This window comes from Eucalyptus grandis, chromosome 10 (genome assembly GCF_016545825.1).
Source record: "Eucalyptus grandis isolate ANBG69807.140 chromosome 10, ASM1654582v1, whole genome shotgun sequence".
Lineage (NCBI taxonomy): Eukaryota > Viridiplantae > Streptophyta > Magnoliopsida > Myrtales > Myrtaceae > Eucalyptus > Eucalyptus grandis.
Window position 1 is genome coordinate 14,276,111 of NC_052621.1, and position 22,631 is coordinate 14,298,741.

The 22,631-nt window shown below is 38.1% G+C and overlaps 1 protein-coding gene across 1 annotated transcript; it reads right to left on the bottom strand.

Moving 5' to 3' along the window:
• Window positions 1-8,347: 8,347 nt before the first annotated feature.
• LOC120289005 lies at window positions 8,348-11,423 on the bottom strand. The gene is made up of 7 exons (XM_039303402.1): window positions 11,098-11,423; window positions 10,395-10,568; window positions 10,213-10,305; window positions 10,049-10,117; window positions 9,307-9,513; window positions 8,915-9,040; window positions 8,348-8,778 (listed from the first exon to the last, which is right to left on the bottom strand). Exons 1-7 carry the CDS (start codon window positions 11,371-11,373, stop codon window positions 8,623-8,625), a joined length of 1,101 nt encoding a protein of 366 aa, XP_039159336.1. The 5' UTR covers window positions 11,374-11,423; the 3' UTR covers window positions 8,348-8,622.
• Between the last annotated feature and the right edge of the window lie 11,208 nt (window positions 11,424-22,631).

Genomic DNA, 22,631 nt, shown 5'->3' on the forward strand with positions numbered 1-22,631 from the left:
GCATTTATCAAGCAACAATTTTTGCCACAATTTTTTTTTTAAATGGGGGGTCAGAAAAATAGTTTTAGTCCAAATCACTGAATTAACCCAACAAAAGAAAGAATAGGTGCATCTAGCACTTCAGTCAGCGTGTTTCGTATTTAAGTTTAAATTACTTGTGCACCAAATATCAAACAAAGACAACTAGGTAGGAACTACAATCTTTACAAGAAAAAGAATGGCACCCAAGCTGCGTACTTGACCTCAACTAAAACAAAATGAAGAACACTCTAAGCAAGCACTATAATCAATTACTTCAGACAGGGAAAACAACTCACCATTCCATCACCTTTAGTAAATAGGTTCTCATGTTTAAATTAATAAATAAAAGTCCCATTAGCAATCTTAAGCACTCATGTCAAATCCCAAGTACATATAAGCAAGAGACCAATACAAAATAGCAAATAGAAAAGTGAACGTTGATTCTGTAGCAAGAATTGCAATATGTTATGAAAGAAAGCATCATTTAGCCTCCATATGTAATGGTCAATTACAACAATAGATCAACCGTAGCTGCTGCAATATCTACAATAACCTTGTCGTGCTATCCAAAATAGACCAAAAGCAGCTTAACACTTTGGAGACTCCGATAAAAGACAATACAATTGGAGTGAACGGATCATGGCCTTGCTCTATCATCATAGGCAGAGCAGATCATCACCAAGGATCTAAAATTACCATCTTGAAATAGCTCCAAAATCCAATCTTGAATAATAATAATAATAATAATAATAATAATAATAATAATAATAATAATAATAATAATAATAATAATAATAATAATAATAATAATAAAAAAATAATAATAATAATAATAATAAATACAAATTTCACGAGTCCGCAATTCATCTTATGGACCCTCCTCCATGTATACATCGAAAACGAGACGGACGACCGCCTCACGACAAGGAGAAACGGAGAATCAAGGAAGAGTTCTCCATCATCATCACAATCACGATCACTAACCATACACCCAAAGACAAGTCCAAGACAAAATCTTGCTACCGAAAAATTCTACATCCATATCCATATACAACATGTCAACAACACCACATAGCCCGCTTTCCACAACAATTTCCTTCAATCAAGAAAAAATTCTACCCATCATCTAAGGGCGTGCATGGTTGTGTTTTTTTTTTTTTTTCTGTTTATGAACAAAAATTTTGTTTTTTTGTTCCTGGAACAAAAAAAGAACAAAATGCGTTTGTTTGCGTTTTTGTTCAAAATATGTTTTTTTGTTTCGGAACAAAATTAGAACGAAAATAAGAAACAAAAAAAAGTTATTTTTTTGTTCCGAAACACTTTTTGAAGGCCTGAAATGAACAAAAACACAAAAATCTTGTTTCTTTTTTGTTTCTCGCTTTCGTGCCCTACCCCCTCTCAAGTCCCTCCCTTTTCCGGTGTCTCTCACAGGTTCTCCACTGTCAAGCGATCCAGCACCTCCCAACTCGTTATTCTCTCCGGCGCCGACAGCTGCTGCTCCTTCATTGGCTGAAGCTCCTGATTTGAGGTAAGTTTCATCCTTCACCAGCTGCTGCTCCTCCTTCACCGTTTGATGAGGGCTTCGGCGACAGCCACCCCTTGCAAATCTGGGCGATGGCTGCTTGGGGCTCGAGTGTGATAGCTCACTCGAGCCAGCGCTTGCCTAGATCTGCGAGACGCTCGCTCGAGCAAGCACTCGTGCTCAAGCCCCGAGCGAGCGTTGCTCGCCCAGATCTGCGATAGCGTTTGCTCGCTAGAGCGAGCAGAGCAGCGACAACTGCTCGAGGCTCAAGCGTGACAGCTTGCTTGAGCCGCGCTTGCCTAGATCTGCGAGACGCTCACTCGAGCAAGCGTCGCGAGCGAGCAAGAGCGCTCTGCTCGCTTGAGCGAGCGCCGTTGGTTTGCTCGGTCAAGTGAGCATTGCGAGTAGAGCAGCAACACTTTGCTCGCAAGAGCGAGCGTCGCTGCTTTGCTCGCTCGAGTAATTCATTGCTTTGCTTGCTCGAGTGAGCATTGCTGCTTTGCTCGCTCGAGTAGTTCACTGCTTTACTCGCTTGAGCGAGCGTCACTACTTTGCTCGCTCGAGTGAGCATCGCGAGCAGAGCAGTAACGCTCTGCTCGGTTGAGCGACCCGGTGGTAAATTTCTTTAGACTATGCTGAGGAACTATGAGCTCATCCAAAATCACCATGAGAGCTATCTTTTTGACAAGGAGGGACTCTAGTTGAGAAACTTACAAAGGAAACACTGAAGGACTGGAGCCACTTTTAAGAACTTCTTTCTGTGTTTGAAGGTAAGAACCAAGGGTAATGCTGCCTTGTGTTGGATGAATTTCATGGTTGCATATTATATCTAGCATTACAATGAAATGCTCAAGCTGATCATTTGGATTTCACAGCTCAAAAACAAGTTGGAGAGAGTAGTTATTTAGGTTCATTTGGAGCAAGATTGAACTTTTCACATTTCCTTTTATTGTAGTGTTTGAAATATAACCTATATTTTGACATGGTAGGTTTCTCACAATGCTCTTTATTTTATTTTGAGCATTCTGTTTCATTGATCATTGATAGTCATAGTACTATGTAGTTCTTGTAGCTCAAAATGCAACTTATGATCTGTTTTATACAAGTTAGTTCAAGAATTGTCAATTTTGTCATTATAGTCTTCTCTCGCTTGCATCTCTTGAGAATGACTTTGTGTATGGCATGTATAGTATTATGTTATTGATTTAACTCATAACTCATATGCTGCTCAACCCATCAAAGATTAAATGGCATCTGAGAGACAGACATTCAGTGCAAAGTGGACCGAGTCTGTAACCAACCTATTTATCGATTTGTTGGTGGATGAGGTCAAAAAGGAAAATCGCACCTCTTCTACTTTCAACAAAGCAGGGTGGAGGAATATACAAACTAAAGTCGTTAGAAAGACAGGATGCCAATATAGCATGGTCCAGCTGAGGAACAAGGTAAATAAACTGAGAAAACAGTATAACAGTTTTCAGAAACTTATGTCTCAGTCTGGATTTGGTTGGGATAATGTAAATAAAAGAGTTGTTGTCGATGATCCAAGTATATGAGAATCTCACATCAATGTATCTTTTTAACTTTTTGGTCATTTTGTTGTCATTATATATGTAAATTTTAAAATGTATGATTATATTGCTAAAATGTTATTATTGTGAAAATTATAGGAGAATGTTAAGTGGGCAAAATTCAAGAATGATGGATTTCCTTAGTATCCCGAGCTATGTATTGTATTTGGTGATACATATGTTACTGGGCAATATGTCATAGGAAATGCTCAAGATTTGACGGTGTCGGAGGATGATGACAATGGTGATGGCAATGTTGGCGGTGACAACAATGGTGGCAAAGCATATGGTGATAATGGTGGTGGCCATACAAATGACTTCATGAACACCACATTGATGAGAGAGTCTTTACATCGACAATGTTGTAACTTCAACTCGTGGAAAGCACAAATTGGATAGGACTCCAAATATTAAGAGGAGAAGGAAGAGTAACCAAACCAATATTGATGACACTTGCAAAGCCATACAAGAATTTTTGAAAGTTAGGTCAAGTCAATCTGGTAGTGGCTCTGCGGCCTCTGGGGTTACGCCATCACCTGTAAACCCTTTCTCTGTATTTGCTGTGATGGATATTCTAATTAGTATGTCTGAGATAGAGCAAGATGTTTATAATAAAGCAGTGGAACGAGCATGCAATAGTGCCTCATGGAGGGTGGCTTTCATTAAATCCCCACCTAAAAAGAGAAATGGATTTCTTGATCATCTTTAGTAGATGTTTGGAAATATATTATGGATTGAATGGGGTTTCATTAGACTGTATAACTTATGTTATCCATTAATATGTAGTTTTTAAAGATATTAGTGTGAGACTCTTGGTACTTATATGTAATGGCATCTTCTATTGAGACTATGACTTATGTTATTGATTGTTATTGGATATATTTTCAAAATCTATATTGATGTTTTTATATTTTTGTGATGGTATAGGTACTATGGAAGATTGATCAAATAGTATATCTAGTGAACAGGTAGAACCAGTTGAACAATTCTTGGATGATGATGATCTTCACATATTCTAGCGTGCTTGTGCACGGTTGTGATTGACGCGTCCGTGCATACAAGAGAACATATTAGGGATAGTAAATTATTAGGATCCGAATGGATAATGGAGATTGTTTATGGACATTCAGATAGGATATATGAAACCTTCAGGATGGAGAGACATGTTTTTCTTAATTTATGTGATTTAATGAGGGTAAAGGGTTGGTTGAAAGATAGTCGATTTGTTCGAATAGATGAACAAATTGGGATATTCTTATCTTTGGTTTGTCACGGTAGCTCAAATAGAGATTTATGTGAGAGATTTCAACATTCTGGAGAAACGATAAGCAAGTATTTCAACAAAGTGTTGAAAGCAATTATCAAACTTTCAAAAGAGATAATCAAACCACCGTCCTTTGATATCATCCCACAATAAATTCTTATGGATCCTAGCCATAAACGCTATTTCAAGGTATGATTTTTATATCGACTTTATACCGTCAAATACATGTAGTTCATAATCTTATACAATCTTAGATTGATAATAAATTGACAGGACTGCGTAGGTGCTATGGATGGCACGCATATAAATGCTATTATCCCGGTGTCTCAGCAAGTTCGATTTAGAGGTAGGAAAGGGACTACCACCTAGAATGTGTTGTGTGTTTACTCATTTGATATGAAATTTACTTTCGTGTATGCTGGATGGGAATGGTCTGCAAACGATTCTCGAGTGCTTTCGGCAGCACTCGAAACTCCTCAATTGCAATTTCCCCGACCACCACCTGGTATTTACTTTGTTTACATAGACATTTGTGATTATATTATGGTTGAATATCACAACAAATTTATATATATCATGTTATAGGGAAATATTACGTGGTAGATTCTGGTTATGCAGCAGTTCCAGGATTTTTCATTCCATCTATAAAAGAACGATATCATCTCAGCGAATATAGAGGGAGTGGGAGACGGCCAAGAACAGCAAAAGAGTTTTTCAACTATAAGCACTCTTCACTAAGAAATGTAATTGAGAGGTCATTTGGGGCATTAAAGAATCGCTTCACCATTTTGAGACATATGCCTCAATTTACAATTCAGAAGCAAGCACTTGTTGTAATTGCATGTTGTGCTCTTCATAATTACATTCGTGATCAAGATAGGATGGACAGAAATGTTTCCATATATGGAGATCCGGAGTATCCATTTGGACCTACAGAAGTGGAGGTTGCAGATGATACATCGCATGAGCAGGCATCTAGGATAAACATGCTTAGGATAAGTATTACAAATAAAATGGCAAGGGATCACAATATGCGTGAGATTTGTTGACTCTGTGTTTCCAACTTTTGTAATATTGTTTTTAAGTATTCACTGTGATGAAGTTGAACAATGAACTATATTACTTCATTATTGTGATGTCATGTATCGAAGGGTCCATGTTGAGATGTATAAGATACTCTTTTCTTTTGCTAGTTCTTATTGTACGAACTTTATTTATAAAATTTTCTTTTAAGTATGCACATATGACCATGTTGAAAATATTTTTCTTCACTCACCATGATCAAAATTAAATTGATGAGCATTTCATGAGAATGAGAATTCAATACCAAGTTTACACTTTATAAAAAAATTAAAATAAAAAATGCACTCGAGAAAAATTTGATACAAACTTTACTTACAAAATTTTCTACCAAGTATGCACCTATGATCATGTTCAGAATGTTTGTCTTCACTCATCATGAACAAAATTAAATTAATGAGCATTTCATGAGAATGAGTATTCAATATCAAGTTTACACTTTATTAAAAAAAAAAAAAAAAGAGTACTTTTTGAAAAATTTGAAATAGAAATTTTGTATAGTTACCAAACGTGTTTCTGTTTTTTTCTATTCTAGGAATATAAATTCAGTACAGTTACTAAACATGTTTATGTTCTTTTTCTATTTCAAGAACATAATTTTTTACACTTACCAAACACATTCTTTTGTTCAAAAGCTATTCCCGAACATAAATAGTTTTTTTCTATTTATGTTCCCTAGAACAATTTTTGAATAGAAACACAAACAAACGCACCCTAAAATCCGAGTAACTACTACGAACAACTCCCGCGGATTAAAAGCATAATTTCAACTTCCTTCCAGTCCTAACATTTGAAGCTCCAGTATCAAATTATCAAATTTCAAACTTGCTGCCCAAATAGGTTACAAGATCTAAATCTAGCCTGACACTACAAAGCAAGAACCGAACAAATCGTCAATGCCTTTTTCAGACCAAAATTATATATAATTTTCTACTCCATCTAGTTTTCTGGTCTAAATATTCAGTTTTTGCAAAAAGAAGTGGGCTGCTTACATAGAAAAAGTCATATTCTGTTTTTGCATTATGCTTTACTTGCCTACAAAGCTGAGAATTGATCATCTCTTAGCTGAGTGATAGTTTTTTGTTGTCAGCAAAAATCATATAATTGCACCAATCGGTCTGCGTATATATTGGAAAAAGCTAAAATTCATGTGCAACGGTTTCTTACTAAGCGTGAATTTGAAGTTGGGGATTTTTATAAATGCCACTGTTACGGAGATATTCTTCAAGAACATTACTGTAATCTGATCACCCACAGAGGAAGAACAAAGAATAATTAAATAAATAACCACATCCCCAGTACAAAGATTTATATACTAAAGAATCAGACCCTCCCAATTTCAAACTATCTAAAAATTTACTTTAATTTATGCTACTTTAAGCACAATGTTCAAGAAGACCACATCATGGGATTTCCCAATACCTAAACCCATCATGCTCCAGCATCAAAATCCATCTCACAAACTGATTTAGAAAAACTGACAAAACCCAAAAATTTGACAAATTTCGGATGGCCAACTACTGTGACCGTAACCTCCCCTGGGATTTCACCGCCACTTTCCAAACAAGCAAACGGTTGACCGCAAAGCACAAACCACGCTAAAAGAAACAGATTTGAGTTTTTTTACTGGGAGCTGCATAAATGTCTATCGAGTAATCAACTACCGATAGTCAACCCATTACTGTTCAACTTAACCCTCAAACAGGCTCACAAAACAACAAAATCTCCGCAAACCCATTCAAGAAAAAACCAAATCGATTATCGAACCGATCATGCCATAACAATCATGTCACTGAAGCAACGAGCATGAAGCAACGGTTCTCCAAATTTCGAAATTTAGAGAACGGAGAGGAAGATGGGGGCTTACTTTAATGCAACAAAAGGATGCTAAAACACACACACACACATATATATATATATATATATATATATATATATATATATATATATAACAATACCCATGCAATGATTTACAACGAACATCAATCAATTGCAAGTAATTTAAAAATTCTAGAACTTTTTCATGTATGAACCCTAAAATTTCAAATTTAAAATTCTCTCTCAATTTTCAACGAAATTATGCAAATTATTATGGTTGGAAACATCTCAACATGTAGAACAAAAGTTTTGTGGTTTCAAGATCAATCGAGCAAAAATCCACACGATAAAATAATGCCCATATTCAGCTCAAAGAGGAAAATCTCAAATTTTTCCTTTAAAAAAAAAGATTGGGTTCTACAATCATATATAACTAGCTCGATACCACTTGTAGAAAATTTATTCACATGAACAAATAATCAATCAAGAAGAAACAGATTCTAGGAATAAAAAAAAGAACAGAAACACATTTGATAAATTTGTGTTCGTTTTTTGTTTCTTTTAATTTTTTAATATTTTTATTTTAATATTTTTTAATTTTCTTTTTTTTCTTCCTTTGGCCAGTCGTTGGCCTTGGCCATGGTCGGCGATCGACTGGCGAAGCTGAGCCTCTTCCAGCCACTGGTCGCCTGGCGGTGGTCCGGCGAGGACGAGCATCGCCGGCGCAAGCGAGGCTCGGCCGGCAACATTCTAGCAAAGTCGCCGGCCCTCGATGGTGTTGTCGGCTCTCGACGATTGGTCGCCGATCATGGCCGAGGCCGGCAACCGGCCAAAGAAAAAGAAGAAGAAAAGAAAGAAGGGAGAGAATTTGTTTCTCCAAATTGTTCTAGAAACAAGAAACATGTTTTTTTTTTTTTTGTTTCTTATTTCTGTTCCAAATTTGTTCCCCGGAAACAAAAAAAATAGATTTGCAACAAAAATGCAAACAAACGCGTTTTTTGTTCTTTTTTGTTCCCCGGAACAAAAAAATAGGAACAAAAAAACAAGAATTCTGTTTATGAACAAAAAATAAAAACGCAAACAAACACACCATAAATGTATATTATTATCTGACTGAAGTCACGATTAGCCAGACCAATGAACTAAAAACACACGCACGGGCGGTCCTTGCAGCACCATTCTACATCAATTTGGGTTTTTTTTCACGGTTCTGATGCCTTCTGACCTAAACTTAGCAAACAAGGGATATAAAAAGAACAACCGCCGTTCGTTACATTTCAAATTAACTGAACATGCTATGCTGTTCTGATTATTCAAAGACCAGAGTCGTCCAAGGAACAAGAGTATCAGGATTCTCCTTTGCTTCCTTTCAGATTGATCACAGCAAGTTCTTGTTTGATAAATTCTCCAGCGCACATGGGAGGATATTTGCTTGCAAGTGGGGAATCCGCAAAATGGCCTAAAGGCTTCAGCATGGCATCCGTTGCTATGTGAGCAAACAGCTACACACGGCAGATAAAATAAGTCAGACAACATACACATAATTCTGATCATAATTTAAACTGAGCACTGCAAGGTCCATATAAAATTAACACAATTATCCAAATACCGACAGTAGCGGCCCATATTGATACTCACTGTCGAAGATACCCTCCAGAGGCTGCGGTTTTGCTTTGATGCAGCTGCCACAGCATCCATTGTCCGACTTGTTACAACAACTTCATGCATACCGGCTATGCAATCACCAGCAGTTAGCCACTCTATCTGCAGTATAATGCCATTGCACGAGGAAGGCAACATATGTAAATCAATATTGGTAAGGCAGGTCAAGGAACGCCAGGAAATAATATTAGAGTTATTGGCAATGCAAAATGAAAGCGAATGCTTGGAATGATCTTGGAGATATTGACAAAGAAACATGAAAGTCAAAGATAGCTTGGAAAATAAGAGGAATGACTTTTCTGAACTATTCCTTTTGACATCAATGTCTCTCAGAGTGGATAACAGAGCTTGCCTCTGCATTACCCTACCTGCTTTCCAGTCTGAATAAGAAGACAACCGACAGGAACCTTCACTTCAACCTTTTGTCCATTCCTTAGCCAGATGTTCAAGCCAGGGAATCTACTTCTACCATGAATAGTAAGAAAATTAATGTCGTAGTGATACCCAGCAAACACGGTTCCCTCCTGCCCGTACTGGCGGAGGTTACTTCCTGTCGGGGCAAGAAGAAGTGGTCCCTGTGGAAATCGAAAACCATACTTCATCACATGAAACATTATATAGAACAAGGAATGAACAAAGATGAAGATTTCCGGTTAGAACAAGTGCCCTCGAAGACAGCCAGCAACGCCCATCTCTGCCACAGCACATTCTTAAGTCTTTAACAAAGCCATCAAGGTAATGCAAAAAGCGGTGACTCTGTTTGGTCAGAGGGTAGCAAGTTTGGCAAGAAGTCACTATCAACAATGGTCTCAAAGGTCTTCTGCGTGAGCAACAGCGTGAATAATGATTAATTAAGTCACTATGAGTAACGGGGACACTGTATTGCTTCATGATATCTTTTACATACTTCTACCAAAAAAAGAACATTCTGTGGATTTACACTGCTAATAAGTGGTAAATGTGGGAAACATCACATTCAAGATTATCCGAGAGGATGCATGATGGAGGAAATTCACTCAGACTAGTTTTTCATTTCCAAACTCCAATTTCGATGATGGAGCTGAAGTCGAGCAGAACTTGCAGAAAAATTCAAAGCTATATGATCATCACCTGATTCATCAGAGAAGTGAATGCATCTTTTGGCAAGCCAAAGCCGATTGCTGCCATTTCGGCGACGGTCTACGCACCATATCGGATTACATCAGACAAAAAATATTCAACCGATTGCAATGAAAACGAGTATGAACGGATAGAGGATCATGCTGGTGAATCACCTCTACTGCTGATTTCATTTTGTAACCCCAGGCATCCATGGTCTCCTTCCATTCAGGAAAACCATCGGGAATGACAGGCTCCGAATTCAGCTCCTGCTTAAGAGACGGGTCAATGAATAACCAGGGCACAGAGGGGAGGACAAAAAGAGAACACAAAGAAGCAAAAAGAGGAGATGGAAGACCTGAAAGCGGGTGTTCGACGGCTGGGGGCCTACTCTCCACATGTACCGCCACTTGAGATCCGGGCCCTTTGGGATAGCTGGCCGGACCTCCTCGGGCATTGCCTTCAACTTCTCCTGGATTTCTTCGTCCACCAAGCTCTTGGGAACTTCTATGCCTTCAGGGGTTACTCCAACCTGTCATATCCGCTACTTGAGAATACAGGCTACGGAAAGACTAGTCTCCCGTTGTCAAAAAAAAAAAAAAAAACCTGAAGCTCTTTTTATTATTAACAAATATTAGATTAATACTTTTAGTATAAATTAATTATATGATTTTTTTTATTATTTATTTATTTTAAAAATATATATTCAATATATAACGTGTTGAAACGTTTCGAAATTTTTTATTTTTTAGAAATGACGTGTCGTATCGAGTGTTACGTGTTCATGTCTGTGCTACATAGTGCATGGCTAAGAAAACATACTCGGATTGAGCTTTTTTTTTTGTTTTGTTTTCTTTAGTACTCATTAAGTTGAACAAGAAAAGTTGATGGTTGAAGGCAAGGAGGACAAATGCGAAAAGCAAAGACGTCTCCAAAGACATGACGCTCTAAAATAACATGAACGTTGTCGATGACTTGTGTGAGCAAGCTAAGCTAGAGATGGTAAGCGAAAGGAAGCCGAAGAAGAAGAAGAAGAAGAGAGAGGGGGAAGGGGGGTGGACCTGGTAATGGGAGTGAGGACGCTCTTGGAAGCGCTTGAAGTGAGGAGGGGCGTCGAAGTACTTCTCCATCATGTCGATGAAGCGGTCGTTGTCGAGGGCGGAGCACCTGGGATCCTTCACCATCAGGGCCCCCGTCTCCCTCAGGATCCGGCTCACCTCCCCGCACAGCCCCATCAGCGATGCCCCCAGTTGGTCTGCCACCTCCTCCGGGCGGGAGCTGCTCAGGGCGGGCGAGATCTCCAGGTACGGAGACAGATCGATCACCGGCACTTCCATTTTCCGATCCTCAAATGTTAGTGGTAACTCTAGAGATCGCGAAGATATGAATGAGTGAATGACGGAGTTGGGAGATAAAAAGAAGAAGAAGGACAATGAAGATAAGGTGCGATCTGCACATAAGAAGAGAGTGGTCTCGTGGAACTCGTGCAGAGAGAGTGGGGTACGCGTTGTTGGGTACAGGGTACCCTGCGAGCGCAAAATTCCGCCATTAAAAATATAAAATGGAAATTTGTATGGGGGGAGTGGCGGGAGAGGAGAGGCGTTTCCTTTCCCCGTTAGAAAAGAAAAAATCCCTTCATCCTCGTCACCATGCACTCTTCCCTTCCCTTTTTCTTTTACCTTTCATTACGGCACGCCATCGCCTTCCTTCGAGAGGGACGATGAGATTATGATCTTTTGACAACAATCCCTTCCTTGTTAAACCCCGGTGACCATCCCCATCTAATAACACAACCACGGTGAAATAAAAAAAATCAACTGAATATTTTGGATTGTAAAAAATATAATCCTACCACTTTAAGATATTATCGAAAACCCTCCTAATACGCCCTCTTTCTTGCTTCGTATCTCATGGTTCCTTTAACAAACCGAATTGCCTTATGTTTGTGTTGCTTCCATCACCGCCCACTCCACCCTACGCACTTCCACCTATATCCTCCTTGCCGACAACTCCAGATCCAATCATGTCCTCCCGGCACCATTTGCCCCTTCTATCACATGTCAGTCGCTGCTCACCCCTCCCTACCTCCCTCCTCCCTAGCCATATCTCATAGCATCTCGACGGGAATAACAATTGTTTGGTGGGTAGCGTCGTTGGCAACAAGAAAAGCAACAATGGAGGAGGAGTAGGATTAAATTAGGAGAAACCAATAGCAATGAATCAAAAGAGATTGACAATGTGAATGGTTGAGATGGACAGTTGGGTCTAGTAGAGGATGTAGAAAATTTATTCAGATAAATAACTAATCAATCAAGAAGAAACGGATCCATATATGATTGTAAAATACCAAGATTAATAAACACGGCGGAATTAAAGCGTATCTCGTTTGAGCCATTGCTTCACTTAAAGAAAATAGATCAATCTAATAACCAGTGATATATTGGAATGTCATATCTTTCTCTCTATGACCTATTTCAGTATAGCAGCTTTCAATGGGATTAAAGTAACTGATAGGTATAACATATCGTTTTATAGGCTAGAGAGGGGACTTAGCAAACCCTAATCAATAGCGTGTCTACTGAACCCTTCCCATTACGAGCTTCAGTCAAACACAATTGTCTACACTTTGCTGCTCGACCAGGCCGTTATTAATAGATGCCAATACCCAATTCAATCAGATCACTTTAGGGTTCAACAAATATTGGAATATCCATTAACCCGATTATTTAAAATAGAAAATCAATTAATTAATGTAAGCCAATATTATAGGAAATTTCCAACATTCTCCCACTTGGCTACATTAATTAACTTATTTTATTTTGAAAAATATTTTATATTGAAAACGACACTATCGGGTTAATAACTGAAAATTTTGTTTTATGTGGCCACAATTTAAAAAAATAATATTCCAATAACGGCATATCAAAACCAATCAAATCCTATATAACCTTAGTATAGGACTATGGAGATCAATGTATTAAGAAAATGTCACAACACAAGACCTTCCATAATCATATATAATAAACATTATGTTTTCATGGATCATGGGCCTAGTAGTGTAGTAAGAAATAATGCTAACATGTGATCAAAATATACACCATTTCTTATCGATCCTCAATGCAATTTCTTAACGACATGAAACTACATTAGCGCAATTTCTAAACAACATGAAATTGCATGACTATGTCACAATCCAACATGAGATTTCATAATTAGTGACATCTAGTCATCTTTAAACTAAAATTTGTTTAAATATACTGTTTTATATTTCCATAGAATCAATAACAACAATTATCAAAATAAATGCTTTAATAAACATCATAAAAGCATTATCAATCTGTATATAACTATAATATCCAGAAATACAAATTATATAATGCCCACTAACAAAAGAAATCAAAAGAATCTACGACACCCATATTCTTTATATGTTCTTTAAACAAAATGGGTCGTAAGCGTTTTTATTAGAAGATCGGACAATATGGATTCAGTTCTAATATTCTTAATCACAATGTCTCCCTTTTTGACTAAGTCATTAACAGTATAATATTTGATCCAATTAACATTTCAACTATGGCATTGTTGTTATTTATAGTAAAAGTAACTGTTTGCCACACGTAATGCAATAAGATCAATTATGGGCAATAGGTATTTCAACAAAAATAATTAGTACATTATAAACTCCTTGGGCAGAGTGTATAATGCACCACTATTTTTCATAGCATGAAGTTTATAAAGCAACAATAAGGAGAATTACATATAATTGTTAATGATCTATCCCATTTGGGCAAACAAATTATTTAAATTATACATCTCCATGATATCAATATATAGAGACGATAAAGGAGAATTGCATATAATCTTCAAGGATCAATCCCATTTGGACAGACAAATCCTTTAAATTATATATCTCCATTATCTCAACATAAAAGGGAATTACATATTACTATAAAAAATTTATCTACTCTAAGTAGATAAACATTTTGAGTCACATATCCCCATCATTCATCTCTAATATATCAATATAGATGGGAATTACATATAACTTTAAAAAATTTATCCCCTTTGGGCAGATAAATCTTTTTGAGTCATAAATCCCCATCTTTTAGTTTTGGAATTTATCTTCATGCAATTTTCAAATTAATATACACAATAACCGCCTTTGGGCAGGTAATTGTGTATAATAATTTTTATCAATAAGGAACTTCAACAATTTACAAACTTTAACAATTTGTAAATAATGTTCCATTTAATCAATGCCCAAAACTTCATCAAACAATATGAAACACTTTATGACATGTGCTTCCCAAGATCATATTGCATTTATCAATCATCAATTTTTGCCACATTTTTTTTTTTTAAATGGGGGGTCAAAAAAATAGTTTTAGTCCAAATCCCTGAATTAACCCAACAAAAGAAAGGATAGGTGCATCTAGCACTTCAGTTAGTGTGTTTCGTATTTAAGTTTAAATTACTTGTGCACCAAATATCAAACAAAGACACCCAGGCAGGAACTACAATCTTTACAAGAAAAAGAATGGCACCCAAGCTACATACTCGACCTCAACTAAAACAGAATGAAGAACACTCTAAGCAAGCACTGTAACCAATTACTTCAGACAGGGAAAACAACTCACCATTCCATCACCTTTAGTCAATAGGTTCTCATGTTTAAATTAATAAATAAAAGTCCCACCAGCAATCTTAAGCACTCATGTCAAATCCCAAGTACATATAAGCAAGAGACCAATACAAAATAGCAAATAGAAAATGAACGTTGATTCTGTAGCAAGAATTGCAATATGTTATGAAAGAAAGCATTATTTAGCCTCCATATATAATGGCCAATTGCAACAATAAATCAACCTTAGCTGCTGCAATATCTACAATAACCCTGCCGTGCTATCTAAAATAGACCAAAAGCAGCTTAACACTGGAGACTCCGATAAAAGACAATACAATTGGAGTGAACGGATCATGGCCTTGCTCTATCATCACCAAGGATCTAAAATTACCATCTTGAAATAGCTCCAAAATCCAATCTTGAATAATAATAATAATAATAATAATAATAATAATAATAATAATAATAATAATAATAATAATAATAATAATAATAATAATAATAATAATAATAATAATAATAATAATAATAATAATAATAATAATAGAAATTTCACGAGTCCACAATTCATCTTATGGACCCTCCTCCGTGTATACATCGAAAACGAGACGAACGACCACCTCACGATAGGGAGAAACGGAGAATCAAGGAAGAGTTCTCCATCATCATCACAATCACGATCACCAACCATACACCCAAAGACAAGTCCAATACAAAATCTTGCTACGAAAAAATTCTACATCCATATCCCTATACAACATGTCAACAACACCACATAGCCTGCTTTCCACAACAGTTTCCTTCAATCAAGAAACAATTCTACCCATCATCTAAGGGCGTGCATGGTTGTGTTTATTTTTTCTGTTTATGAAAAAAAAATTGTTTTTTGGTTACCGGAACAAAATTGGAACGAAAATAAGAAACAGAAAAAAAGTTATTTTTTTTGTTCCAGAAACACTTTTTGAAGGCCCGAAAAGAACAAAAACACGAAAATCTTGTTTCTTTTTGTTTCTCGCTTTAGTGCCCTACGCCCTCTCAAGTCCCTCCCTTTTCTAGTGTCTCTCACAGGTTCTCCATCGAGCGATCCGGCGCCTCCCAACTCATTATTCTCTCTGGTGCCGACAACTGCTGCTCCTTCACCGGCTGAAGCTTCTGATTCGAGGTAAGTTTCATCCTTCACCAGCTGCTGCTCCTCCTTCATCGTTTGACAAGGGCTTCAACGAGAGCCACCCCTCACACATCCGGGCAATGGCTGCTCGGGGTTCGAGCATGACAGCTCGCTTGAGCCCGCATGCCCAGTTTGCGAGACGCTCGCTCAAGCGAGCCCTTGTGCTCGAGCCCTGAGCGAGTGTTGCTCGCCCAGATCTGCGGCGGAATCTACTTGCCCGAGCGAGTAGAGCAGCGACTATTGCTTGGGGCTCAAGTGCGATGGCTCGCTCGAGCCGGCTTGCCTGGATCTGCGCGACGCTTGCTCGAGCGAGCGTTGCGAGCGGGCAAGAGCGCTCTGCTCGCTCAAGTTGACGCTCGCTTGAGTGAGCATCACTGCTCTGCTCGCTTTCCTCACTCAAGCAAGCATCTCTGCTTTGCTCGCTCGACCGAGCATCGCGAGCAGAGCAGCAACACTCTACTCGCAAGAGCGAGCGTCGCCGCTTTGCTCGCTCGAGCAGCTTTGTTCTTTGCTCGCTCGAGTGAGCGTCGCGAGCGAGTAGCAACGCTTTGCTCGCTCAAGCGCTCACTCTTTGCCCGCTTGAGTGAGCGTCGCTGCTCTGCTCGCTCGAGTGACTCGGCGGTAAATTTATTTAGACTATGCTGAGGAACCATGAGCTCATCCAAAATCACCATGAGAGCTATCTTTTTGACAGGGAGGGACTCTAGTTGAGAAACTTACAGAGGAAACACTGAAGGACTGGAGCCACTTTTAAGAACTTCTTTATGTGTTTGAACGTAAGAACCAAGGGTAATGCTGCCTTGTGTTGGATGAATTTCATGGTTGCATATTATATCTAGCATTACAATGAAATGCTCAGGCTGATCATTTGGATTTCACAGCTCAAAGACGGGTTGGAGAGAGTAGTTGTTTAGGTTCATTTGGAGAAAGATTGAACTTTTCACATTTCCTTTTATTGTAGTGTTTGAAATATGACCTATATTTTGACATGGTAGGTTTCTCACAATGCTCTTTATTTTATTTTGAGCATTCTGTTTCATTGATCATTGATAGTAATAGTACTATGTAGTTCTTGTAGCTCAAAATGCAACGTATGATATGTTTTATACAAGTTAGTTCAAGAATTGTCAATTTTGTCATTATAGTCTTCTCCGCTTGCATATCTTGAGAATGATTTTGTGTATGGCATGTATAGTATTATGTTATTGATTTAACTCATAACTCATATGCTGCTCAACCGGTCAAAGTTTAAATGGCATATGAGAGATAGACATTCAGTGCAAAGTGGACCGAGTCTATAACCAACCTATTTATCGGTTTGTTGGTGGATGAGGTCAAAAAGGGAAATCGCACCTCTCCTACTTTCAACCAAGCAGGGTGGAGGAATATACAAACTGAATTCGTTAGACAGACAAGATGCCAATATAGCATGGTCCAGCTGAGAAACAAGGTAAACAAACTGAGAAAACAGTATAGCAGTTTTCAGAAACTTATGTCTCAATCTAGATTTAGTTGGGATAATGTGAATAAAAGAGTTGTTGTCGATGATCCAAGTATATGAGAATCTCACATCAAGGTATCTTTTTAACTTTTTGATCATTTTGTTGTCATTATATATGTAAATTTTAAAATGTATGATTATATTGCTGAAATGTCATTATGTGAAAATTGTAGGAGAATGTTGAGTGGGCAAAATTCAAGAAGGATAGATTTCCTCGGTATCCCGAGCTATGTATTGTATTTGGTGATACATATGCTACTGGGGAATATGCCATAGGAAATGCTCAAGATTTGACGGTGTCGGAGGAAGATGACAATGGTGATGGCAATGTAGGCGGTGACAACAGTGGTGGCAATGCATATGGTGATAATGGTGGTGGCCATACAGATGACTTCAGTGAACACCACATTGATGAGAGAGTCTTTACATCAGACAACGCTGCAACTTCAACTCGTGGAAAGCACAAATTGGATAGGACTCCACATACTAAGAGGAGAAGGAAGAGTAACCAAACCAGTATTGATGACACTTGTAAAGCCATACAAGAATTTTTGAAAGTTAGGTCAAGTTAATCTAGTAGTGGCTCTGCGGCCTCTGGGGTTACGCCATCACCTGTAGACCCTTTCTTCGTATCTACTGTGATGGTATTCTAATTAGTATGCCTGAGATAGAGCAAGATGTTTATAATAAAGCAGTGGAACGAGCATGCGATAGTGCCTCATGGAGGGTGGCTTTCATTAAATCCTCACCTGGAAGGAGAAATGGACTTCTTGATCATCTTTAGTAGATGTTTGGAAATATATTATGGATTGAATGGGGTTTCATTAGACTGTATAACTTATGTTATCCATTAATATTTTGTTTTTAAAGATATTAGTGTTGAGACTCTTGGTACTTATATGTAATGGTATCTTCTATTGAGACTATGACTTATGTTATTGACTGTTATTGGATATATTTTCAAAATCTATATTGATGTATTTATATTTTTGTGATGGTATATGTACTATGGAAGAGGGATCAAATAGTATATCTAGTGAACAGGTAGAACCAATTGAACAATTCTTGGATGATGATGATCTTCACGTATTGCTAGCGTGGTTGTGCACGGTTGCGATTGACGTGTCCGTGCATACAAGAGAACCCATTAGGGACAGTAAATTATTAGGATCCGAATGGATAATGGAGATTGTTTATGGACATTCAGATATGATATATGAAGCCTTTAGGATGGAGAGACATGTTTTTTTTGAATTTATGTGATTTAATGAGGGTAAGGGGTTGGTTGAAAGATAGTCAATTTGTTCAAATAGATGAACAAATTGGGATATTCTTATCTTTGGTTTGTCACGGTAGCTCAAATAGAGATTTATGTGAGAGATTTCAACATTCTGGAGAAACGATCAGCAAGTATTTCAACAAAGTGTTGAAAGCAATTATCAAACTTTCAAAAGAGATAATCAAACCACCGTCCTTTGATGTCATCCCACAAGAAATTCTTATGTATCCTAGCCATAAACGCTACTTCAAGGTATGATTTCTATATCGACTTTATACCGTCAAATACATGTAGTTCATAATCTTATATAATTTTAGATTGGTAATAAATTGACAGGATTGCGTAGGTGCTATGGATGACACCCATATAAATGCTATTATCTCGTGTCTCGGAGGTTCGATTTAAAGGCAAGAGAGGGACTACCACCTAGAATGTGTTGTGTGCTTGTTCATTTGATATGAAATTTACTTTTGTGTATGTTGGATGGGAAGGATCTGCAAACGATTGTCGAGTACTTTCGGCAGCACTCAAAACTCCTTAATTGCAATTTCCCCGACCACCACCTGGTATTTACTTTGTTTACATAGACATTTGTGATTATATTATGGTTGAATATCACAACAAATTTATATATATATATATATATATATATATATATCATGTTGTAGGAAATACTACGTGGTAGATTCTGGTTATGCAGCACTTCCGGGTTTTTAACTCCATTTAAAAAGGAACGGTATCATCTCAGCGAGTATAGAGGGAGTAGGAGACGGCTAAGAACAGCAAAAGAGTTGTTCAACTATAAGCACTATTCACTAAAAAATGTAATTGAGGGGGCATTTGGGGCATTAAAGAATCGCTTCACCATTTTGAGACATATGCCTCAATTTACAATTCAGAAGCAAGCACTTGTTGTAATTGCATGTTATGCTCTTCATAATTACATTCGTGATCAAGATAGGATGGACATAAATGTTTCCATATATGAAGATCCGGAGTATCCATTTGGACCTACAGAAGTGGAGGTTGCAGATGATACATCGCATGAGCAGGCATCTGGGATAAACATGCTTAGGATAAGTATTGCAAATAAAATGGCAAGGGATCACAATATGCGTGAGATTTGTTGACTTTGTGTTTCCAACTTTTGTAATATTGATTTTAAGTATTCACTGTGATGAAGTTGAACAATGAACTATATTGCTTCATTATTGTGATGTCATGTATGGAAGGGTCCATGTTGAGATGTATAAGATACTCTTCTTTTTGCTAGTTCTTATTGTACGAACTTTACTTATAAAATTTTCTTTTAAGTATGCACATATGACCATGTTGAAAATATTTTCCTTAACTCACCATGATCAAAATTAAATTGATGAGCATTTCATGAGAATGAGAATTCAATACCAAGTTTATACTTTATAAAAAATTAAAATAAAAAATGCACTCGAGAAAAATTTGATACAAACTTTACTTACAAAATTTTGTACCAAGTATGCACATATGGTCATGTTCATAATGTTTGTCTTCACTCATCATGAAAAAAATTAAATTAATGAGCATTTCATGCGAATGAGAATTCAATATCAAGTTTACACTTTAAAAAAAAAAAAAGAGCACTTTTTGAAAAATTTGAAACGGAAATTTTGTACAGTTTCGAAGAAGAAATTTACTGTCACTTTCTCTCTATTTTGGGCGATTTTTTCACTGTTCCTGGCTTCTGTTGAGTGGTTGATTCCTATTGATTTTCTTGATGATTGGGGCTGATTTTTGGTGAGAATGGTTGTCTGTGGACCGCCTTTAGACCCTTGTGGAGCTTGATTCGTATTGTCTCAAGTTTGGGGAACATGGAAGGCCGCGACTAGGGTTCTGCTTCTGGTTTGCTGTGTAACTGACGCTACTGGTCGTTGGGCTTTGTAGGGCTTTGACTGGTAGGTAAAGCTATGTGTTGGTAGCCAGCATTGTCTTTTCCTCCCCAAATCGTGACTAAACACCTGGTATGGCTTGATTGTCGACTTTTGAAATCTTGGCTACGGTTTCTAGTTCTTTTGTGCTTCGTTACTGCTGCTATTGGGTATGGCTTCTTCCTTGAACCCTACAAATCGTATGGGCCGACCTTTTGAGAAATTCCAAGTTGGGAATAGGCGTAGCAGAAGCCGCCTTAGATTCGGCTCTTGTGGCCTTGCTGTGGCTTGGCCTGATGCCCAAAAACCAAATATGCAGAAGCCCCCCCAACCCGATCCTGGGCTAGTGTTGCTAAACTTTCGGCGAAGGGCTATGAACTTAGCTAAATCCCCCCAACTTCTGTTGGGAAAAATGCTGTTGTCCACCTTTCTGAGGATGTTATGCATGTTGCTGATCCGAAATGGAACCACTGTCTAGTGGGTTACTTTGTTGGCAAGTGAGTTCCTTTCAAAATGATTGAATCGGTACTTAAGGATACTTGGGGATCTCATTTAACGGAAGTGCTAGCTAACGATGAAGGATTCTATTTCTTCTTTATTCCGAATCATGATTATCGCAGGAAAATTCTCGATGAAGGCCCGCTAACGGTGGATAAAGTACCAATTATCCTTAAACAATGGCACCCCACTCTTGAGTTGAGGAAGTATCTGCAATCCTCTGTGCCCGTTTGGATTCACATGAAGAACATCTCATTCGCTTATTGGTCAGCTCCTGGTATTAGCCAAATAGCAAGTGCGGTGGGTTGACCGTTGTATGTAGACCCTTTTACTGAAAAAATGAGACAACTATCCTATGCAAGGGTATGCGTTGAAGTGTCTGCTAAGCTGGAAAGATGTGAAACAGTGGAAGTCTTCTTGAATGGCGAATCCTTCATTGTCCCCATCTTCTACGAGTGGAGACCGATCTCCTGTCCCAAGTGCCATGTGTTTGGCCATAAATGTGAAAGAGTAGAAGTCCCGATTCCCCCTGCTGTGGATTCTTGGGTGCCTATTGTTGCTGAAGTCCCGGTCCCTCCTGCTGTGGAGTCTCGTACTCCTACTGTTGTTGAGCCTTCTTCGAATACTCAAGTTCTTGTGGCCCAAAGTGACCAGCATGAAGGATAGAAGCAAGTGACCCACAAGAAAAAGAAACAACAACCCAGTACATTAGCGATGGGTAAGTCTTCTACACCTCTTGTTTCTGCATTGAAGTCCAAAGACAATGCGGAATCCTTATTTCCACCTTTGAGCAAATCTGTTCAGAAAGACCAAGAGATCTTTAAGCCTAGTGCTGTAGGACCTTCTTCTTCGATTGTCCTAATGGAGCTGATTTTAAAAAAATGCCTCTGTGATGTCTGGCTCGTTGGATGAAGATTCTAAGGACGTGGCTAGTGTAATGAGTAGTAGCTTTGAGGAGCTTGAGCCAAACGACTCTTGAGAGCCTGCTATTAATGATAATCGTATTGCTGAAATTGAGACAACTCCTATCAAAGAGGATATCCCTCAGGTTCCAGCTCCATCAATCAAGGTGACTGCTCTTCCGAAACAGGGGACTAGTCGAAGGAGGCCCCTAAATGCCGGTAGCTCCTCTCCCTCTTATATATAGCTATGATTGTAGGAGTTTGGAATATAAGGGGTCTATGTGATCACTTGAGAGAAGCGGAGATTAGGAATTTCGTTAGGTCCAATAACTTATGCTGTATTGGGATAGTTGAAACTAAAATTTCCTAAGGTGCTTTCGGTTCGGTCTCTGTTGTGTTGTTGCCGAGTTGGAATTGGGAAAGCAATTATAATTATTCCTCTAATGGAAGAATTTGGGTGGGGTGGAATCCTCTGGAAGTTTCGTTTATCGTTAACTCTTCTTCGGATCAAGCTATTCATGGAAAGCTTTCTAATGTTAGTTCTGGTAAATGGTTCTTTCTCATGGTGGTTTATGCTGAGCATAGATTTGTCTCTAGACGGCCTTTATGGACCGATCTTATTCAGACCAGTTCTCTTCATTTGCTTTCTCCTTGGATTATAGCAGGAGACTTTAATGCGATCCGTGACCCTTTGGATAGGTTGGGCGGTTCTAATGGCT

What these genes read in the sequence shown, in the direction of transcription:
- LOC120289005 (XM_039303402.1), bottom strand. Translation starts at nt 11,373, where the DNA reads ATGGAAGTGCCGGTGATCGATCTGTCTCCGTACCTGGAGATCTCGCCC. An exon ending in AAATGAAATCAGCAGTAGAG is followed by an intron (nt 10,118 to 10,212) that starts GTGATTCACCAG and finishes TATGGTGCGTAG; the next exon opens with ACCGTCGCCGAAATGGCAGC. An exon ending in TCTGGAGGGTATCTTCGACA is followed by an intron (nt 8,779 to 8,914) that starts GTGAGTATCAAT and finishes TGCCGTGTGTAG; the next exon opens with CTGTTTGCTCACATAGCAAC.